Consider the following 23,720-nt stretch of genomic DNA (forward strand, 5'->3'; position numbering starts at 1 on the left):
AAACATACATTTCTATAGCAGATAATGAAAAAACAGGAACTTTCTGTTGTTTATCTGTTACTTGTTTACTTTGGTGTAGCATAAATGACAATTACATTTTCCAAAGCTGTCCAGTGGGCTCGATTGCTCGGCCAATTCTGGTCACAGGGGCCTACTTTTGACACCCCTGGTCTAGCAGCTTATTTTACATCTCTGATGTCAGTTTTCCACATCGAATCAAACTAGAACTGCTGACCATATTTTTCTCATCACATGTTGGAGAGGAAACCCTCAAGAATCAGTCTGCAAATTAATCACACTGGTCCACAGCCAAAAGGTTTGTGAAATTATAAAATATTTTCCCAGTTTTGGGTCTGAAAGTGAAAATAATTCCTAAAGTTGTGGGTTGACTCTGGTTTTAATGTTATGCTACTATAAGTCAGTTTCTTAACTGCAATCAGAAACACGAATGTACGCACCTGAATGAGCCACAGGTGAGTACAATTAAATACAGCTCCGTTTGACCTTCATTGGATATCTGAAGGGCTACAGACAGTTGCTCTCTCCTCCTCCTCCTTCCTGACTGATTTTTCTCTGGTTTTGCTTTTTGTTAGTGACCTCATCACTGCAGGCAGCATAAGGCAGAATCTGCAAGTACTCCAGCTCCTCCAGAATGATAAACATAACCTACAACAAAGTAGCTTAAAGAGAAAAGCTCAAAACAAATTAGACAAACAAAAGATAAAAGGGAAAGTAACTCAGTTGAATTTAAAAAGTGAGGTAAAATAAAATCTAATAGAATACTATATGTAAAGCATATAAAAATCTATGTAAAAATAGAAATGGCTCTCTAGTTTCAATAAAGTGAACAATTACTTCAAATGTTATGAACAGATTAGTGGTAAATCTATTGATCTGGATCCATTTACTATTTTTCTTCATATCTATCTGCACAACTGACGCTGGCTATTATTTACAGTTGACAACAACCAAAAAATGCCCATAAATAAATAACAGCAAAGAGCTTAATGAAATATAAAGAACACACATTATTGACTGGAAAGGTCTCCTGAACCACAAGTATTTTTGTTCTGTGTTGGGGGTTTGGTTGGGGGTTTTTTTGTTTCTCCCAAACTAGAGCCCCAATAATCATTAAAGTACAGATATCACTTACATGAATACTATGAGGTATTAATGTTCACTATTAATTATCACATGAGCCAATTTGGATATAATTTTGTGCTGTGGAAAGACTTGTGAATGCCTGAACTGTGAATCAGCTGTTCGTTTCCTGCAGGTTGATATTGCAGGTGTATTCAGTATATATGTGCAGGTCACAGGCTTGTGGTTCGACTGCTGTTAATTAATTCTTCTGAATTCCCACCACAGCAGCTGCAGCCAGCCAAGCTGCCAAAGAGGGCATCCCTGTCTCCACACTGTGGCACTTCAGCTCCATATTGTTGCATTCAAGTGCTCAAAGTAACCTCTCAACGCTGTAACTGCCCCGTTTGAGTGCACTGGGTCAAAAGCAACAATCACACAAAGAGCCCGTGTGGGCCAGGGTTTATCTTTTCAGAGATCATGTCTAAAGATTAAGCAGCAGAAGATAAATAAATCAAAAATAAAATTTATTTCTGCTATTATTTTGTTAATATATAATCAACATTTCAGAAATATAATCAACGAGAGCAAATTTAAACTCATGTTGCAACTAAAGTGGCCTAAGATAGTAATAATAGTCAATGCTTCGCTCAAATCCTCCCCCCCCCCCCAAAAGAAAAAAAAAGATAAAATAAAATCGGATGCTAATCATTACATTTCTGACCGCAAGTGAAGGTATCACGACTACAGCAGCAGAAGACACGCCCCTTTCTCAAAACGAAAAGGAAACGCCTTCCACAGACTAAACTCCCCTCCCATTGGTCGGTTTTCCGGTTTCTCTCATTCGAACGGTCCCTGATTGGCTGCTGCCGGACCGTCGCCGAAGAAGCGTCTGGTGCTCGCGTTGTGCCAGCTGTCCTCGCGCACTCGGCCAGCGCTGGGCATCGGAGACAGGCTCCTGCTGAGTAGGATCAAGGAATCTGCGAACCGGGTAAGAAGACAAAAAATTCCACAGATGAGAGGACGTCAGGCTGTAGCGCTGTTGACCAAATCGGTAGATTTTATCACCTGTAGTCATAATTAGAGGCGTTAAAATCCCTCTTTATGCCATTAACATTGGTAACGGAATGGTTATAACGAACATGAATCAGTCTCTGTAAATGAAAATTAGGCAAATTTGGCAGATTTTCTATATTTTGTTACATTTTTGCAAATCAGTGATGTGTTTCTGCGTCTAAATTAAAATGTGAATGAATTAACTCAACGTTTTTCCTTCCAGTAAATGAATGAAAAAACATTAGTTTCGCTTAAATGCGGTGAAAAATGGAAAATTGGCGGTGATGTGGTGAAAATGGCATCGTGTGGTTTGGGGCGATGAAATATGGGTGAGATGTGAGTCTCTCTCTCTCTGTCTGTGTGTGTGTGTGTGTGTGTGTGTGTGTGTGTGGCGTGCCATCAGTGCTGCAAGGCTGTGTGTTTGTTATGTAAGTCCCTTTTAGGTTATTCTCTCTTGTCCCAAATTTATTGAGTCACGGTAATGATGATGATGATGATGATGATGATAATGAAGAGATCTGTCTGTAGCCGTGGACACTCGCTTGTATGCACGACGTGTGTGCGCGCATGTGTGTGTGCTTGGAGTCCTTGGTGTGTGTGTGTGGCTGGGTACAAAACGTGAACAGGTGATTTAAAATCCAGTTTGTGCACATTATTTGGTTTGAGGGTATTCCTGGGTGCTGCAAATCCTTCAGGTACACCACATTGATCTGAATAAATCAGAGGGCGTCCTGATTAGATGATGTAACTGCTGCCCTACACACGGTCTGTTTCCATTAGGAATGCAATGCTTGTCTTCTAGTGTGTAACGTGTTAATTAGGGTGGTGGTGTAGCCTTGCCTCACAGCTAGGTTTCTGAGTTTGCATGTTCTCCCGGGGTATATAACAGCCCTGTTTTCATGTAGTGGTTTACTTTTCTCTTATTGTGTATGCAGGCAGACTTATACAAACGTCACGCCTACAGGGCTGATATGAAGATGCCAACAGTGATTTATGTACCAGATGGTAAACATCCCTTTTAATGCTCTAATTTTGGGTATTCCTAACATGTAAGGGATTTCCTTGGAGGTTGCTGCTTGGTTCTTATAGGCCCTTATAGTCAGAGCTGTTGGTGTACTCTTTGGGTTTCGGCTGGTGATGCATTTCCTAATTTTTGTATCCTTGATTGAGGCACAAATGTGCAATTCTGTCAGTTTTTACCACCATTTCAATGTGCAGGAGCTCAAAGTTTCCCACATTAGTGAGGACGATGCTTTAGATGCTCTCAAAGCTACAAAACTAAACAGCTTCTTCTCTCTGCTTTGTCTGAGTGGCGACACCTATTGTTCAGGATGCTGATCAGTAGTACCCCACCCTCTCCTTTGGTATAACTGGTGATAAGGAGGGGATGATGTCCTTTCACAGCAACTGAACCTGACCACTTCATGGTCTAGTGGTCAGGTTTTCTGGTTTTCACCCAGGTGGCCTGGGTTTGACTCCACGTATAGGAACTTGCATATAAGGACAGACATTTCAGGAAGAGGAAGTAAGGAGCAGCTTTATCTAATAATGGCCCTGTTACACCTCCCACCTGATGAATGATGGTGTTGCATCCACTGCTAATTATGCACTTTCATAACCTGCTGTTGCTAGTTTGAAAATGTGTTTACTGCCACTTTAATGACAATACCGAAGCTCAGAGATTCACAGTTTATATAGAGGGAGATGTTGCAACAGTTTTCAAAAGACTAAGCCATTTCTTTTACCTCCAGTTTTGACTTCTTCTCCTGCTATACCAGCTCTGATGTGAGGTATTGCCTGAGTCGCTGCACCATTCAGGAGAATACTGCAGCTAGTACCTGTGCAGAGGTCACTCAGAGAATCTCAGGTTATACAGAGGAAGAAGCTTGAAAAACTGCATAACTAAACAGCTTCTGCTCTCTGCTTTGTCTAAGTAGTGACAGCAATATTCAGGATGTTGGTCAGAATCATGCAAAAAGTACCTGCAATTGGTCAGTGTTGATGTCACTGTGACAACCAATGCAGCCACCAAACTGGTGGCTCTAGCAGCAGCTGAATATCCAAGCAAGTGGCCAACACAAGCAATCCTATATGTTCTAGTGGATAGGATTCCTGGTTTTCACCCAGGTGGCCTGGATTGACTCCCGGTATAAGAACTTATATTTTATGAACAAACATTTTAATAAGAGGACATAAAGAGAATAGGTTGGTGCATAAGAGTGGAGGAAGGTGCACACACATATTATGCAGAAGGTCTTGATAATCTAAGATCAACTGAAGAATGTAGCAGCATTGCACGTCTAGGATGACTCTTGACATCACAGGGTTCATGGAAGAGTTAAGCCATTGCTAGATGACTGTGAAGATACTCTCTATTGATGAGGGTGTATCCTCTGGACAGAGAAAAGAGGTCAAGGTGACTTGGTGAAGACGCATAGGAAAGAATTCAAGGGAAAAGATTTGTATTCAGTGGCCAGACATGGAGTTGGAAAGGATGTACTGTGGGTTAGGTTGGCTGAAGGATAGAGATGGAAATGTATTAATAAGTGAAGAGAGTGTGCTGAGAAGACTTTAAGAAGCTGACGAATGAAGAAATTCAGAGAGAGAAGAGGACTGTTAGTAAAAATGGGGGGCAGAGCATTAGTAAGGAGGAAGTGAGGGCAATTATGATGACACTGTTATCTGTAGGTGTAAGAGAGGTGGAGGTATGCTCTGGAGAGTGGAGGAAGGGAAGACAGTAGAAGCAAGACAGAATACGTGTGTGTGAATGAGAGGGAGACAGGTGTAACAGTGAAAAGGTAGATGAGTTTAAATACCCGAGTTCAACCATCTAAAGCAATGGACAGCTGGGAAGAGAGTGAAAGGCAGGGTGGAGTGGGTGGTGATGAGTGTGAGAGCTGATTTGTAACAGATAGAAAGCTGCGAGCGTGAAAGAGAAGGTTTACAAGATGGTAGTTAGACCTGCTGTGATGTATGGTTTGAGGTGGGACAATGGAAGATGATAAGCTTTTTATTGGGCGGGAACACGATGGAAAGGGTTAGAGATGAAGACATCAGAGCGACAGCTCAGGTTAAGTGTTGTGGAGACAAAGTCAGAGAGTGAGGCTGAGATGGTTTGGGCATGTGCAGAGGAGGGGTAGTGGATATACTCGGCAACAGATGCTGAAAAGTGAGCTGCCAGGAAGGTGGAGAGGAAGACCACGGAAAATGTAAACAATTTCACCTTCAAATGAGAAGAGGAAAAACTCAAAGAGTAGGTCAGACTGAAGGTCAAAGGTCAGACAGAAAAAATACTGGCAAAATAAATTTTATGTACAGCTCTTGGCGTTGGTTTTTTTTTCTAAATGTATAGTGTGATTAGGGGGCGTGTAGAGACAGAGATGCCCCTAATCCTCAGAGTGATGCCCCAGTTATCTTATTGTCTGTTTGTCTGTGTGTGATTCAGTAATGCTTATTCATGCATGAACCTGCAGCAGTACACACAATTCTTCTGTGTGTGTGTGTGTGTGTGTGTTTAGTATCTATTCTTATCTTCAAGTGGCTGTAAATTTGTCTGCTGCATGTTGGTTGGCTTTTTAAATAGCTCTAGTTTTCACACATGCACATATGCAAGGTAATCCAGACATACACACACATGCACCCACGCACACACACACACACACACAGAGAGAGAGAGAGAGGGAGACAGAGAGAGAGATACTCCTCCCTGTGGCAAATATCAAGCAAGAGTCATCAGCTGTCTGGTCCTTTCTTCTCACTTACAGCACACACACACACACACACACACACGCCCACAAACAGACATGTGAGCATGTCAGCAGCTACCATGTGAAATGTAACAATTTATAAACATTTTTAAACAACTTTTTTCATCCTTCCTGTTTTCAGCTGTTTAAGCCAAGTTTGAACTTATTTAGGAAAATGCTAAGTTGTAATTTTTTTATTGGTTATTAATTATTTAAAGCTCTCACCACACCATTTTTATCAATCAATAAGAAAAGAATTAAACGAATCCAGACGACATTTTATGGAATTTAAAATCAAGACAAACCCCCTGTTTACATATTTTCCATTAAAAAACAGTACATGTCCGTACAAAAGAAAGTAAATCATCATAGCATCTCTCCTCATTTTCATCCCTCCTGCTCATCCAACTGCAGTAGAACCTCTGGTTTAGCTTTTGTACATTTTTATCCAATAAATAATTTGCTTTCTAAATGGTGCCTCCAGTATAAGAGTTCAGGTTTTATTCATGCTGTGAGGTAGTTGTGTCTTTGTATTACCATGATGTCGTGAATCTGTGTGCCACACACAGTCCCAACTCACTCAGCCTGCTGCTCCTCATTTATTATTAATTAAGTCCCCCATTAAAAAAAGTTTGGATGGAAAGGGGAGGAAACGAGGGCGTGTCTCGCTGTGTTAGACTGTGTGCAGCTGTGTTGGTGTGTGTGTGTGTGTGTGTGTGTGTGTGTGTGTGTGTGTGTGGGTGTGTGTGTGTGTGTGTGTGTGTGTGCAGAAGCAGCTGGTCCCAGGGTGCGTGAGAAATGCTGCCTGGTGTGTGTGTGTCTGTTATACCTGCTGTGACACAGCAGAAAGTGAACACGCACACACACACACGCACAAACACACATTGAAGATGTCTAAAATAGATGGTTTTTTTCCCTTTGAATGCAGTTAGCGAGGAGCATTAGAGACGACCTCAGTTTCTCCTGACGATTTTGACTTTCTGTGCACACAAGGCCTGAATTTCAGATCTCCCGTACTGATGTAAAAGCACAAGTCTTGTGTTTTTGTGTGAAATGGAAATCAGCTTTTGAGAGCAGATAGTGTTAAAATGGGCCAGTGGCTGCTTCCCGTCATTACCCCTCACATTGCATCATGTCACATCGCAGCTCCTGACTGTACTTTAAGTCTCATCTCCTCGATCACCTCATGTTGCATCACATCTCTTCAAGCTGCTTCATGTTCTCCATAAAAGTCTGTTTCATAGGACAGGGCTGGGCAATTAATTTTCCCAAGGGAACATGTGAGAAACTGGGACTGTTGTTTCAGTAAGGCTTGGGTATAGCTTCTTGTTGCCTCTACAGCTTTACAGGTAAAGATTCAGATGTCTGTTCCTGCTCTGCATCAGTCATGATATTATCATTATCTCAGAGGGCGATTCAAATTTCAGTCCTTTAAAACAGTATTCGGCTCTCCACAAACTGAGCTTTGCCTCTGATTTCAGTAAATAAATTCTTGGAAGTCTATGTCTTGTTAGAAAACATACATCTTGCACAAACATTGGTTCCAGTGTGTTTGCAAAGTGGCTGCATTTGCTTGCAAAACCCCTCCAAAAAACCGCTGTCCAGTCAGGGACGACTAAAGGTCCGGGTGACGCCCAGACCTGAGCTAGAAGGAGTTCTGCCAGACAAACAGTGATGAAACCGCAGCCCAAGCCTCTCTTTGTAAATATCGCAATCAGTTAAAATGCCACCAACAGCACATCTATAATGAGTCACTTGTTTCATTGTATAACAGTTATCATCCTGCTTCTTCAACTTTGATATTTAATAAGCAAATAGTAGAGAAATAAACCTGTAAACATAAACTTAAGAATCCACTAAAATAACTACTACTACTACTATTACTAAATTTAGTTTAATTTTTACAAATTATGTCCTAAAAGTCTCTGGGAATTTGGACAGTTATTTAAGTATTATCTAAATGAACTTTAATTTTAATGCTCATCAGGACAGAAACGCCATATACTGACCCCCCACCAGAAAAAAAAGGCTTTTTTTCTCTACACAGTGTACTTTAAACATCAGCCCAGAATTTCTCAGGTGTTGCATCCTGACTAAACCTGACTCCTACTCAGCCTTTCACAAAATCTATCACTATTATTATTATAACTATTATTATTATTATAAATCAGGCCAAATATTTAAAGAGTAAAAAAAGTTGTTATTCCGATATGTAACATAAAAATAACAAAGCCATGAAGTAAAGTGGGCACTCAGGACCAATTAACAAAATTACACATATATAAATATTTTTTTTCTTAGTTTTAAGAATTGAATGTTTATATTTCAGCTGAGCTTTTAGCTTTTTAGTCAAAGTAACACTTTTTGAAGCCACCGTTTGAACTATATGGCAGGAATATGGCAGAACTGTATTAATATAGTAAAGTAAGCTATTGTCAGTTAGGGTTGCAGCTAAAGTAGGGTTCGTCAACTCTGTTACAGGTCAGATAAAGCAGCCAGCCAGTATTTTTTTATATATACTCCATTCCTTGAACTTGTGGTGAACTTACTGTGCCCATTTGTGATTAATTAAAGGCGTTGTTTTCATTTTTGGAAGTTTAATTTCCTTTGTCCTTATATTCCTACAAACACACAAAGCCTCCAGTGTCCGATGCAGAAGTCAGCGTTCCCAGTCCCACAGAGTCTGCAGTCTGTGTGGGTTTGGACTGAGCTGACTAGAAAATAGTGACTGGTGTTTTGATGGTTTGTCCTTTCCAAAAAAGATGGGACACTGTCTAAAATCTAAATTAAAAAAAAGAACTGAAGCATCTGTGAATCATCTATTATGTTACTTTTCACCTCTCAGTGAAAAGTAACATAATACTTGAAAATATTATTGAAGATTCAAAGAATTTGTTTGATGACGTCACATCAAACACTGTTTCCGGATCCAAGAGTCTCCTGTGTTGGGTCTGGCTCTGTTTTTATTAGCAGTATTTAAGTATTTAAGTGTAACATGTCTTTATGTTTTTCTAAATAAAATATGATACAGTTAACACTTCATATAAGAGTCACCTAGGCCGACTAAGATTCAGTGTGGATTGTAAACTTAGGATCAAGACATTGCCATAGCTAATAATCCAAACCCTGTAACAACATATTAATGGTGCGTTCGTATTGTGATGGGGTCATCTCAGACATTGTTGTGGCTGAAGTTTGATCTGTTTTTGGTGTCTCTGTTTCTCTGGGACCCTCAGCATGAACTCATCCTACATCTTCCTTAATGTGTGCTAATGTATGTACATTGGCCTAATCATGGCTTTGTAGCACCTTTAGCACCAGGTAGCTAATCATATTTCGACTAGTCCAACTTCATTAACCTTCCAAATGTGTCGTTTCCTGTCTTTGTTAATGTCCAGAGTTACTGCAGTGGGGTTTACTTTAGTTTTTTAGAAACACTTCAGTCAGGTATAAATGGTGTATCATCTTTAGATGTCATCTAGCCTAATGAATTTCTAAATCCAGTTTTTCATTAATTCCTGAATGTTCAGCTTCCTTGTAACACTCTGACAGCCACATTGATCATATTAGTACTTTATTCGAACCAGCGCTGCCTCACTAAAGGATGGCTAATGATGCCAGACTTAACAAGCCAGTGCCAAACTCCAGTCTATGCATATTACACAATAGGACAGCTCTGTAGTAAAAAAGGGGCCAAGAACCATTTAGTAGCTAAAATCTTGAATGAAAAAACTATGATAAAACACGAGGCAGACGTAAAGTTTCTGTGTGAAATACTGCAAAGTATGCGTGTATGTGAGTGTTGACTTTGTACCAAGTGGAATTCAAATGATAAATCAGTCTTGGTGCTTTAGTATGCCTCACCATACCGTGTGTGTGTGTGTGTGTGTGTGTGTGTGTGTGTGTGTGTGTGTGTGTGTGTGTGTGTGTGTGTGTGTGTGTGTGTGTGTGTGTGTATGGACGCCTTTTTTCCGCTGAAGGATCTCCAGTTCCCGTCTCCCGGGAAACCACTCTTTTAATCAGGCTGCCAGGCCTTTAGGGCACTGCTTTCCATACCGCACAGCGCTCCACCATCGTGTTTACCACTTTATCTTTCATCTCAGCACAATAAGCTACTTCTACTCTTTTTCTCTTTCTTTGGCCATTGTTGTAAATCTCTAGTTTCTTTTATTTGTTTTGGACTCCATCTTCTCTGTACTCAACTGGACTAGGATCTGATCCCAGATGATTTCTGCTCAGCGCTCCTACAGTAAAGCCAGACAGTATGAATGAATATTTTTCATAGAAACAACAATATATTTCAGAAACTTTCCTTAAATCTGTGTTTAAAGCTTCTTGTTACCCCCGGGCTTCATTATTAGCAAGCTGGCAAAACCAAAGCCATTTCTCTTTCCCATTGGGCCAAATTTGTCCTCATCCAGTGGGGGTACAAATTTCTCTCCTCATTATTCTGTTCACTGTTCTCTTCCTTCCCCTCTTCTCCCCTCTCTCCTTCCTCTCTCTATTCTCCTCCATCTCTTTGAGTTGATTCTGTGTGACTGGGGCTCTATTGTGTCTGGCCATCACACACATTGCATACAGCCACCCATGCAGAATACACACATACACACAAAGACATGCTTATTGGAGAACCTCTCAGTTTGTTGATCCTATTAGGTTTTTTAATTGGTTATTTTTTATTTCAATGATCATCTGAAGAACACAGTGGACCACAGATTGCAAAAGCTAATAGTTAACCACACTGTTTTGATGTGCAGTGAAATTTTAAATATGTAGTGAGTGTTGCAAAGGGGAAAAATATATTTAAAACAAAATAAACAAATAAGTTGTTATTTGTAGAAAGCGGATATAAAACCAAGTCAGGTTAAAGGCCAAAGAATATAACATGGTTTTAAAAATGTTGGTGGTGATGATGATGCCAGTGTTTCAATTTTTTAGGCTCAAAGAAACAATCTCCCCTATGCTTTAAATATGTGTAATTTAATTCAGAAAAGGTCATATTTGGTGTAGTTTGGAGGAGAGGCAATTTTAATGATTAGAATTACTGAGTGGTGTAATATATTATTATATATCTTCATTTTCTATATAGAAAAGAGTTCATCTGAGAAATCTTCATCAATATTGGGCATCAAGTGTTGCTTTAGGGCTTCTGCGGCAGTAAATTTCAGTCAGTTGTCAAAAAGACAAGCAATCAAAATGACTGGCAGGTGGTGTTGAAACAGCGGTCCCCAACCACTGGGCCACGGACCGGTACTGGTTTGTGAGTCGTTTGGTACTGGGCTACGAGAGTTGAGGCTCAGGTGTGAAATTTATGGTTTTCAGGGTTTTTATTGGTTTTTATCTTTCTTTTTTTTTTAATCGTTTTTATCATAACCCGGTTTCCCTGGGTCTTTTCCTGTGTGTTATGAATATATCTTCTGTTTTTTGGTACCGGTAGTGGTTTTATTTTGTTGTATTTATCCGCAACACCTTAAAGGCCTGTCCGTGAAAATATTGTTGGACATGAACCGGTCCGTGGTGCAAAAAGGTTTGGTGGACCGCGGGTGCAGAACATGTAATATTCAGTATAACCTGCTGATATGTTTTGAAGCTTCAACAGTTTTTAAACCCAGGGGTACACATGGTCATAAGAACATTAGGATTTGTTTGTAGTCCATCTTCAGCACATCATAGTTTCACCACAACTGCGCTTCCACTTGGCTCTGTAATTTGAGCCAAGTCGATCCTCTGGGCGCTGTGTTTGTCTTTTCCTTCTTAATATCTTTCCCATCCTCCCTGTGACGTTTTCCATTGAAATCAAGGAAAAGTGGTTAGGAAAAGATATAGGAGGTAATTTTGGGTCTGTTCAGCCATAGCCTTGGTTTGTTAGCCATGGCTCATTGCAGAAAATTACAATGTGGTGATTACAAGGGGAAAGTTACAATAAAGCCAAAGCCAGTAATTTTAAAGAACATGCATTATATATTTTTCTATGGTGATAAAGAACTCCACACTGCTTTCCATTTCCCTCACTTAACTAATATAAAATAAATCAATCAAAAGATAAGTAAATAAAAAGACACTTTAAAACCTCACAGAGGATCAACTTTACTGCTGTAACTGGAAAAGACTTGGAAAGGAAACACCAGGATCCTACCATGAATAGGATTCTGAAAAACACAAACTAGTTGTACTGGGTCTGCGTAATGTAACACAACCTAGAAATTATCATAGCCACAAGTAATCATTATGCACACAAGGACCACCGGGCATTCATTTTGTAAACTGCTCATACAGCACAAATGCCTGAAATTAGGTGAGTTACATGTCTGCTAACCACAAGTCTGGATCATTAAAATTCACTTTGCTGTAAAGGGAAAATTACCGATTAATATACTCATTTCCTTTTATAATGCAACAATGCAACATCAGAAAATAGTGAAAAATGTGTTTAAAGATTTCCTGAAATACTAATACCTTAATTTTATTAACTACTGTACTATGAAGGTCTCATACTATGAATAAATTGTTATAAATCGTAATAAATTGTAATAGTAACAGACCTGTTTTTCTCTACCTGTTGTTAGTTGTTAGTTTCTGATCCTTGAAGATCCTTGAAGAAACATCTGCTTTCCATCTGTCCTTGCAAAGTGCTGATAATCTGTTATTCCTGCAGATACTGTAATAGATTTATAAATTATAGATCCACTCCTAAATATTTTATAGACTGAGCTGACACACTTTAAAGACTGGAGGAAATGCTTCCCAGAAACTGTAACGTGTAACTCAGCACAAAATACAGAACACAAACTTTAATTTGTTGACTTTGGTTTTACGAGTAGCGGTTGGTTGCAGAAGGACTCCACACTGGATTCCTGAAGTTGAGTAGACCAGTACAATGCCAGGGTTTAAGTATTGCTGTGTAAAGCAAATTAAACACTGGATAAAAGCAGTAGTTCCAGCTGAGCGCTGCAAGATTTCAGTTAGTTTTGTTCAAATCAAGCAACTTTTTCTATTTAGAACAATTAATTTCGCACTGCAGAATTTAATTTCAACTGTTACCACCAAAAGGTAGCACTCGACTGGTGAGTGTGTTTAGATATTTTAGATCTGAGCTTCTGTTTTACTTCTGATATTTATTTTTAGTCCCACTCATATTTCCTTGAGGTTTGTTTGGTTAAATACAAAACAAACATTACTCACTGCACCACCTTATGGTAAGGACTGGCATTGCGCAACGTTGTTAACATGCTAAATATCGTGTACTTGAATTTACTTGAATACCTTTTTATCTTGTAGGACTATGGCTGCTAACATGGGGTCCATGCGTATCCTCATCAAGGGGGGAAAGGTGGTCAATGATGACTTCACCCAGGAAGCAGATGTCTACATCGAGAACGGCATCATACAGCAGGTAAATCACTGTTATGTACACATCTTAAATGTGCACATGTGCAAATATATTTTTACTTGCAAGCACATTTTTCCACGTGTCATACAGTAAAAACTTTTCATCGCTTTCACACTTTCACTGTCCAGTATATCTCTCATTTCACAGTAATAGCATGAAGAGAACCACTCGGTCAACTCTGTGGCTCCAAACCATGGTACTATAATTATCTCACACAGTGTTGTCATGGAGATAAGCATCGGTTTATGTGGCGTGGACGCCTTTGAATCAGCTGTACTGAAACGTTCCAGTGTTGCTGCAGCTGTTGAGCATTTACACACTCTCTGTCAGTGCTTACTTCCATCACCACAGACAACAAGTTATTTTATTGCAGTATTTAAAGTGTCGAAGCTGAGCGAGTTATACTGTAACCAACACGTTCTCAGTCCCAAAGAGTAACATTTTACGCTAACAGTTCTAATATTAAAAATGGGCAAAGTTTTGAATAGTGAGGTCAGCGTGTGTAAGCATGCAGACTGATCTAAGCTGTCATACAAAAGGGGAACATCTCAAGCTGTGAGACCTTTTTGTGAGTTTGTGCCAATCAGAAGAAAACCACCTAGAAGTTGAGTTAAACTGCAAATATGCACAGCTCCTCTGGTAAGAAGAAACTATTACCAGGTGTACTAATGTTCATGTCAGCCTGTTTAATTGTCAGCATTATCACAAAAACAGTTACCAAAGTAATTAATAGTCCTTCTCTATGGACTGTGAATGTATGTATTTCAGTGTGGATGAAAATGTCAGATTGGCTAACAAGCCATAGATGACACTTTCATGCTTAGAGCTATAAAGTCAATGTCAATTTCATTTATATATCACATTTCACACAGTTATAAATGACCTCAATTCAGCAGGCAGCTTGTTCCAAAGAACAGGACCACAGTAATTAAAAACACCCTCAGCAGCACATCTAATTCTGCACCTGATTACCTAAAAAATATAAATCTAAAATTAGTTTGGTTGAATATACCAAACAAAACCCCTAAGACAAAGAACCTTGAATAACCTTAAATTTAATGTATTAAACAATAATTAATGGATTGTATTAAAAGTAAATGTTTGTTTCCGTACATGTTGGCCTGACATAGGCCCAGAGTTTGGTGGTAATCGCAGGTTGAAATTAAAAAATATGTATCCCCCTACCGGGGTGATGGCAATTGGCTGCTGAAGGTTGCTAGGTGAAACTAATTGTAAAGAGGTATAGAGTGATGTAATGAAAACCTCCTTGTGATTGCTTTCCTCACCAGTAGATTGCCACAGTTGCAGTCTGCATGGAAGACTTTCTCTGCAAACACTCGTCATTTATGGCCCTTTTATGGTCGCCGTTCTCGCACGAACTGTACTGTACAGCAAAAGTGAAGTCACATTCCCTGGCACAAGCTGCGTGATTTATTTGCTTCCTGGTTTTCACTTCTTCTCGTCCTGTCCAGCGCTGATGTGGTCCCGTCTGTGACTGTTTGTGTGCAAAGTGACTAATATGGCAAGCATAAATGGGTCCTTACGCTCCTTAACAAGAAAAACAAAAGAAAAATATTCTTCTGAAAATGGTTAGGCACAAGACTAGCCTGAAGGTTAGTGAAAACGCAGATAATGTCCAAAGAAACACTTAGAAAGGTTGACTGTGGCTCAGGAGGTTGAGCAGGTCATCTGCTAATCGGAAGGTTGGTGTTTTGATCATTGGCTGCTCTGGTCTGCATGCTAAAGCAAGCAAGAAACTAAACCCCGAGTTGCTTCTGATGTGTTCATTGGAGTGTATGATCAAAGGATTTTAGACATAGAGTAATAGTAGCTCAAAAGCACTATAAAAGAACCAGTGCTTCAGAAAACCTACTTAAAAAAGTCTGGCCTTTTCGGAAGCAAAATAAAAAGAAATTTGGGTGATTCTAGGCTTTTGCACAGTAGTTTACATCTTGGTGACCAGTTTCAGCTAGAAATTATTACTGTGTAGTTGGGCCTTTAATAAAATAAAGTGATAATAATGTGAAAATAAAGTACTGTAATTTGTGTGTTTGTGTTTTCTGTGGCAGGTTGGAAAGGAGCTGATGATACCAGGCGGGGCTAAGGTGATAGATGCCTCTGGAAAGCTGGTGTTACCGGGCGGAATTGACACGAGTGTGCATCTGCAGGAGACCTTCATGAACGCCACCATCCAGGACGACTTCTACAGTGGGACCAAGGTACACACTGCTCAAACACACTCACACACAGGGCTTTGCTGTGAGCAGGCTCGTCAGCATGCCTGTGATTAAACACATTTCAAGTCTGCAGACAGCTGTCATTCTTTCTCTGTGACTCTCTCTGACGTGTCTGCAGCAAAATATTGAGCCCTGCTTTTAGCTTCATCAGGACTAATGACCACATGTTTTCTCACGTTGGTCTTCCAGGAAGCAAACACCGGTCAGCAGTTTCTGGTTGAAAGCAGAGACTTATCTTTTTTAGACACACATTCACACAGCTGTTTAGTTTTCATCTGTTCTGGGTGTATTTGTTAATTTCCTATGAATGTCCTGCATGTTTTCCACTGAGAGCCCGAGCAGCGAGGATGATTTCATAATTAAGAGGTTAAGAGGTGTTATTGTTGCCTGCAGTGGTATGCATGTGTTGGAGGATGTTCTCAGCTTGTCTGTTTAGATGCTGCCTGGCGTGCCTGACAGTTTTAGTCAAGGGCGTCAGCTGTGGACACCAACAGTACAGTATCAGCAAAAGTCAAAGTATATGTGTGTGTTGTTGTAGGTGATTGCTTCATCAGATACATCTAATAATATATTACATGATAAATGTAACGTGGAGTCCCCAGAAGATGATGAGTTTATTTTTTGTTATTTGGCTCCACTAGTGTACATTTGCATGATTCACAGTTCAAAATGATCTTATGTACAAATGGATAAATACAAATGTGTCTTTCACTGGGCCTTTGTTGAACCCTTCTGCCTGAAACAATCTCCTTTGCCCTGCTTCTGATTGGCTCTCCCTTAAACAAAAGCTTGGAACAGTAGGCCAGAACTGTGGCTGAGACCATATTAAGGATACATTTACATCATACAGAGCAAAGAGTAGAAAAAACTGTCTGAAACAGAGAATTTAGATCTGAAATCGGAACTTATGGCTCACTGGGATTATTTAGGACTGCGCCAGGTGTCACTGACTGTGGGCTGATCTATTTTAATAAATCTGTGTTGTTCTTTGCTCACTCATTCATACGCCAGCAGCAGTGACCCAGCCGATAGCAGCAGAGCTAACGTAGCACCGAGGAAGTTGCAAAGGGTCAGCAGTTTGGAGGTTTTGCACGCCTCTGGGGCCAACAGCTTTTCTTTGTGTTAGTGCAATCATTTTTGACAAAACTAAAAACTATGGTCTAGTGACTGGAAAGGTCGCGCTCTATCTTTGTCTTTTTGTTTCTCACTCGGGCTTTATGCATCAGTTATTAACGTTATTGCTGCACAACTGTGAGTCTCACATGTGAAGAGATGAACTTCCAGTGACTCTAACAGAAGGAAAAAGAGAGACACTCAATACTAAACCTCTAACCAGCACAGTTTGTGTTCATGTTTTAAGTCAGACATATCACCATCTAGACTTGCTTAGCAAATTAGCAAAGCTGGTCCATATTTAATTTAGTTTCAAGTCACCCTACTTCAGGTACTTCTGTTTATTCCTCAATTTATTTTTTTATGTAACATGAGAATCGACACCTTCACTAACTTAAAATATAATCTAACAAATAAATACATCATCAATTTAGTTAATTGCTATTATTGCTGTTAATGTATTATTACCACTTCTATGACTTTAGGAACAATAAGGACACAATAAGCTAAATGAGCTAAAGGAGCAGGTATTTTGTTTAACTAGTTTTTCACTCTTTATTGTAGCTTCTTTGTGTTTGTTCCTCAATAGCTGAAATCTCCATAATTTGTGACTTTATGTTGCTTTGAAATTTCTCCTGTTAGGCGTAGCAAAGGTACAGGAAAAGTGGTGACGTTAACCTGCAGGTGACCCACAATAACAGCTTTTCTTTTCCTTTTTTACTGCCATTAGATAAAAGACAGACTTCAGCAAAGTCTCTGTCCCACAGTGTTGATTAGAATCAATCAAAATACGGGGCACCGTGTCAGTATTTGGGGACGAGGCCTAAAAATGTTTTATATTAATGCTATTCCCTCCACCCTGCCCGCCCAGCTGGTCTTTCTGCTCAGTGTAGCTGCTGACGAGCAAGTGATTGTCTGGGGGAGATCGTCAGCAGCACTTTTAGTATCTTTTCTCCTTGCAGCCTTGCCAGCATGTTTGGAAATTATGGTGCACATCATAGCGGCGGTGACTTTGCTGTGCTGTAAGAGGAGAGAAATGAGGCTGAAGACTGGGACAAACTGGTGCCAGTTCTCCCCCAGCCCCCACCGCTGCCGTCGCTGCCATGACAACTAACCCGCACTCTTAGCATGGAAATTTCTGTGTGTGTGAGAGAGTATGTGCACACATGACCGTGGTAGCATTGTATGGTTCCTATGGTGACTGTGTTACCGCAGCAACTGCTCGTGTAATTGTGATGAACCTCTAAACTATTTCCCCCTCTGCATCCCTCTCTCCCTCTGTTTTGTAACTGTCTGCTCCCTCTTCTGTTTTACTTCCTTCCTCCTCTGGTGCCTCCTCCTGTTCCTTTGCTTCACCCCGATTTATATAACACGCTGTAATGGTGGAAGGTCAAGAGGAAGAACGTGCTGCCCGGATAGAAATGATCTGGAACTGATGTTTTAGCTTCTTTGACATCATGCTGAAGTCTTCTCAGCCATTCTTAGCTGCTTATCCAGGTGAAGGTCACCAGACATGTAGCCAGTCCATCATCAGAACCTTCTTTCTGTGTCTGCCGTGGACTGTATATAAAAGATAGACGTAGCTCCAAGGTATGTAAAGGGAAGCCAGTGATTACCAGCAGGGGGCGATGCTGACCACTGCCCCACATATGTAGATGCGATATTAAAAACCGTGAACTCTTTAAAGTTAAAATAAAAATGTTTCGGCCTCAGGGGCATCACACTGCCTGACAGGTGATGGGTTTGAACAGCTAAAAAAGACTTCCAGGCGATATAAACTACAATCGAAAAGCACAGCTGTGTCTCTGTTATTAAATACTAACAGAATAAAGTGTGTGATCTGCTCTCACTGTTATCCACAGTCAGTCTTTACAGTGTAACACTGATCAATCACATCCAGCTAAGCAGATCTGCTTTTTTTTTTTTTTTTTTTTTTTTGCATAAAGCCTGAAATGTTGCCTGAGCTGTATCTATCACAGCAGGCCTGGCTGAGATCATTTCAATGTCTCAGCAGGCTGAACTGTAGCAATGAAGAGAAGGAGGAGGAGGGTAGAGGAAGAAGGTGAGTTGCTCGGCTGCAATAAGAAGTACGAGTGGAGCTGATAGAGGCTGATCAGAGGACTGGAGCAGTAATCTGTCTCACACTGATAGCCTCTCCCAGAGTCTGACACAGAGACCCTCTCACCCCCTCACAGTCGCTTTCATATGTAAAGGAAGCTTCAGGCACTCATGTGACAGGATTTCTGTGTGCTCGTTGGTTCTTCTTAGAGGAAAAGTTAACTCTTTCTTTTATACATTAAAATCTTCACAACTAATGCTATTTTTAAATGATTGTGTTCGGTGTGGTTTCAGAATGAATCAACAGTTAATAAATACATTTGAACTGTTATTATTAGATGTAACTTTCTCTTGGTGATCTGTTAAAACAATCCAGCTTTGCAGTTTACAGTTTAAAATCCCAAAAGTATGGAATTTTTCAGGACAGTCCATATTGTTATTGATCTTTATTAGTCTATAGATGTTCTTCTACTGGGTTTCAACTTCTTTTACTCTTTCCTTCATGCCTGCCGCCCTCTCGCCATCTTTTTTACTTTCTATGCAGGGGATTATCTTCACAGTAGGGGTTAGGGGTCTTTAATGGAGCAGGAGATTCATATTAGCACCGCTTGTGGTTTATGTGTCAGTATGTTGGGTTGACAAAAAGAGCTTTTAGGTCAAATCCACTAAGATTAAACGATGTTGGTTCAATCTCAATCAATCAATCTTTATTTATAAAGCACTTTTCATACAAAAATGTAGCACAAAGTACTTTACATGGTTAAAAGCAGCCCACCCCACCCCGCCCTCCAACTCACTCCCCACACTCTCATTAACATAAATGATCATGGATACATACCCCCCCCCCCCCCCCCCCACACACACACACACACACACACTTAAAGAGTAAGTGTGTGTGTGTTGGCTGAACACACTGTCTTTTTCCATCACTGTTTATGTTTTGGTATGTTTAAATTAAAGAGTTGAAAAACAATCCACATGGTTATATCACTGCTCTTAACCACATGTTAAATAATCAGTGCGCACTGTGTGTTGATTTGACCTGATATTCTGGTATCTTTAGGAATTTATGATCTAAAAATCTTCTACTTAAGTTATGTGGACACATTCACAAAGCCTGTGTAATGATGTCACTGGAGGGAAGGCTCATTTTGTTGTGAAATATCTGAAAGCTTGCAAAAGGATGCACAACTATCCTGGGCTTAAACATGCACCGGCTGGTATTGTTGCTGTTGCCAGCAGATATGCTCTGTGCTGTCTGCAGTGAGCAAGTGATGCTGTGCTTCTTAAATCTCCACAGCAGGTTTGTAATTTAGAACAAGCTAAAATTGGATGTTGTTTCGAGTGTTTGTAGTTGCAAATGTTGCTTGAAAACAGCGTGAAAAACATCTCAATTCTCAGACAGCTCCTTTATTCCAGTTTGACAGAAAAGTCTCAAACTGCCCCTGAATCATCTCACTTCGATTATAGCAATGTTAGCTCATACTGTCGTGTGCGTATCATGGATCGGTAAAGATGCAGTGATCAAGGATTTCTTTTTCCCTTTACCTCCTGTTTGCTCGCTTGTTTTCTCCGCTCTGCCCTCTGGGATTTTTAAAGAAGGGGGCCGGCAGTAAATCTTAATTGAGGCCAAGCAGACAGACAGCCTAAATCCCACAATCCCCAGCTGTGCATCTGTGCCCCCACTTTCTCTCTCTCACACACACACACGCTCACATGCACACAGTTACATGTAGTGACAGTGATCAATGACATACACTCTTCATGCACACATATGCTGAGACCTTCGATGCTGACATTGCACATCACTCGGACTGGTTTCTATGGTAATGAGAAATCTGATAGCTTACTGGCGGACTGAGCTTACGCTCACAAGCAGGTGACCCCGCCCCCCGTCTGTGAGACACGTCTGGTGCCCGAGGCAACGGCTCCACGCTGTCACAGAAACGTTCTCATGTAGTCACATTTTATTGAGGTTAGGCTGCAAAAATGATGGCGGTTTAACGTCACTTTGATTGTCGATGATGACTAAAGAGCAGATTACAGCTGTTTCACACCCCACCTCTTCATTTCCTGTTTTATATGCGATTACAGCCGTTCTCCCATCATGCCTCGGTGTGATATTCCTGTTAGAGGATATTGGATAGGTTAATGTTTGCGCAATTTTGGATGGAGAGAGGAGGACAGGAGGAGGAGGAAGAGGGTGGGGACGTGCGACAGGCATGGCTGAGCAGTATCTGTTGTCATGGTGACACAAAAGTGCATTCACCATTGTAGCGAGGAAGATGAGTCACTGCACACAGCTTCCTTCACTTCTTCTAGTCTATGGTTGTTTCCTCATCCTCTCTTTTTCCCCCATCTGTAACTTTGCTTCCTCTCGCCCACTCCTCTCCTTCATTAGTAATTTCATCTCTCATCTTCTCCAGTTCTCTGTTTCCTGTGGAGTAGAAGTGAGGGAGCCACATACAGCAGCAGGAGCCATATTCAGAAAGCTTACGTTTGTAGTTTTTGAGGTTGTGAAATATTAAGACGTTCACACGTATAGCTACAGTAATGTGAAGCCTTTTGTCAAAACTTAATGAAACCAAGGTTGTCACACTCTAGGAAGGAAAAAACACTTGACTTCCACAACTCCCTCCTCACTGGCATGAATGTGAAGTCACGCTCTCCCCTCCGTGTACTTTAAACTGCAGCAGCTGAGATTCTGACTGGTTTTAGCAGACACTGTCACATCAAATCAGTGAACACTGGGAACATTGACCTCATATGAATCAGTTTACAGCTCTTCAGGTAAAGCTCTTCTGGCTGCCTCAAAATCTAGACTTAAATATAAAGGTGAGCGTGTTTTTGCGGCGAGGGCCCGTCAACTTTAGAACATCCTGCCTGAGAAGGAGACTCACTGATTTCTGTAAAACAGTTCATCCATCCACCCATACTGCTATGATTGCTTTTATTTTTTTATTATTTATGTATTATTTACCTTTTTCATTTTGCCTTTCGCATTTTTGCATCTCTTTTACATTCTTGTTGTATTAACGTCAGCTTCCCTTCATTGAATCTGTTTTGTTTGACTTACAAGTTGAGTAATGTTTTCATGTACCTGCTGAATATACAGAACTTACAAGTTCTGTATATTTATACAGCACCCATGTTTGTACGCGCAAGTATTAAAAAAATTAAAGTTATTTTAAAAAGCCTTATCTCTCTTTCTGTGCCAGGCTGAGATATTTCTATAGAGAGGACAAACCAGTGATTACAGTACTAAATAAGGGCATTTAGACTGAGAACAACACTGAAAGGAAAATGAAGCAGTGGCTACAAGAGAGTCAGTGCAATCAATAAAGAGCAGAGCATATGATGAACAGTTGATAAGGAAGGACTATTGTCACCAGACAAACAGAGTCTGTGCTGGACATTGGTGTTATTGTCCTCTTTCTAATCAGTCTTTCTTTTCTCTTATTCTGCCCCCCTCTCTGTCACCCCTGGTCACCCTCTTACCTCACCCAGGCGGCTCTGATGGGTGGTACCACCATGGTGATGGGTCTGGTTCTGCCTGAACAACACTGCTCCCTGCTGGACGCCTACGAGAAGTGCAGGGCTCTGGCCGATGCCAAGGCGTGCTGCGACTACGCTCTGCACGTCGGGCTAACCTGGTGGGGACCAAAGGTAAATTTAAAAAACGTACCACCAAAGAGTTTGGAATCACGTTGGTAGCATATATCATTATTTATTTTTGTGCTCTTCTGGCGTTTATCATCGTTGAATGAATAATAACGCAGCCAGCCGTTTGTGGGTGAAATGTGTAATGACCTAGATTAAACCCGCACAAGAACTGGGTTAACACACGTGCTCAGTGGGCACATTAGGCAGATTCTATGAGTCAAGGTGCCTCATTCAGCCTTTGGCTTTAATGTCTATCCTACATCATCTGCTGACTTTGTGCATGTGCCCAATCTCATTGCATATTGTTAAACGTTTCATGAGGTTTAATACAACACCTGTCCAGCAGAAAGCTTTGACTGGTAGTCATTCTTGTTTAATAAATGTCAACACAATGTTTCTTAACACATTTCAGGGTGTGTGTAGTATAGAGAGAGGACACAAAGGCATAAAAACAAGGGTGAGCCAGTATCTGGCTAAAAATACCCACAAAACAATAACCCAACAGAGCTTGGGCAGGAGAAAGTGAGCCTGAGCAGACCGTCCAACAAAGACAAACTTAAAGACAGATAAGACAGGGGACTAATTACACAAAAACAAGCTGAACACCAGTGAAAACAAGCAGGGCGGGGCAGATAATAATAAAGGAGGGCAAAAGAAAGGAAAATCAAACTAACACAACACAAGAGAGAAAACTGACTATCAAAGTAAAACAAGGACATGAAGTCTTAATTTCTACTTTTATTTATACTTATTTATACTTTGAATCTATGTCGAGTCTGCATGGTAGTCTATCCTAGTGTCCAAAACCATCATCACCCAAAGAATGGTTGGCAGAAGGTTTCTCTCTTTGAATTGATTTGGACAATGATGGCAGAGGTAGCTGAAAATATGTAGGAGAAATTGAGCTAGTCACTAAAACGCTGCATCAGCATGATGTGTGGTTGCAGTTCTAGTGGAAGTGATGTTACAGCATAGCTTTTTCAGAGGGCTTTACCATACAGTGGATGATCTACAGCATAAATTAACCCAAATGTATAAATCCTGATTAACACTAAACAAGGTGTCAGAGAAAAGGAAACACAGAAGGAACAAACACACAGAGGCCGGGTCCACAGACAAGGAAACACTGCAGAGAGAGAGTAGCAGAGAAACAAGAACGGGAGAGAATAATAATAGAATAGAATAGAATAATCATTTAATTGTCCCACAAGGGGAAATTTGGTTGTAACAGCAGCCAAAAGACACATATACAAACAAACAGTACACAAGACACGGAACAGAAACATACACAATTTTTCTTACATATTTACATCAAGGAGAGTGGTTACTATATACAGAGAGTACTGTACAGTTATTAAATTAAATAAAAATAACTAC

General features: G+C 40.5%; 1 protein-coding gene across 1 annotated transcript in view; it reads left to right on the forward strand.

Annotated features, from left to right (window-relative positions):
* Window positions 1-1,940: 1,940 nt before the first annotated feature.
* The window catches only part of LOC102784912 (dihydropyrimidinase-related protein 5-like), a 28,818-nt gene continuing 7,038 nt past the window's right edge, over window positions 1,941-23,720 (forward strand). Inside the window, exons 1-4 of the mRNA XM_087852002.1 lie at window positions 1,941-2,071; window positions 13,161-13,275; window positions 15,342-15,491; window positions 22,188-22,346. Of these exons, the coding sequence (XP_087708128.1) occupies window positions 13,165-13,275; window positions 15,342-15,491; window positions 22,188-22,346 (420 nt within the window). The 5' untranslated portion in view covers window positions 1,941-2,071; window positions 13,161-13,164. The remainder of the gene's footprint in view (window positions 2,072-13,160; window positions 13,276-15,341; window positions 15,492-22,187; window positions 22,347-23,720) is intronic.

Source organism: Neolamprologus brichardi, chromosome 15 (genome assembly GCF_056152115.1).
Source record: "Neolamprologus brichardi isolate AB-2024 chromosome 15, ASM5615211v1, whole genome shotgun sequence".
NCBI lineage: Eukaryota > Metazoa > Chordata > Actinopteri > Cichliformes > Cichlidae > Neolamprologus > Neolamprologus brichardi.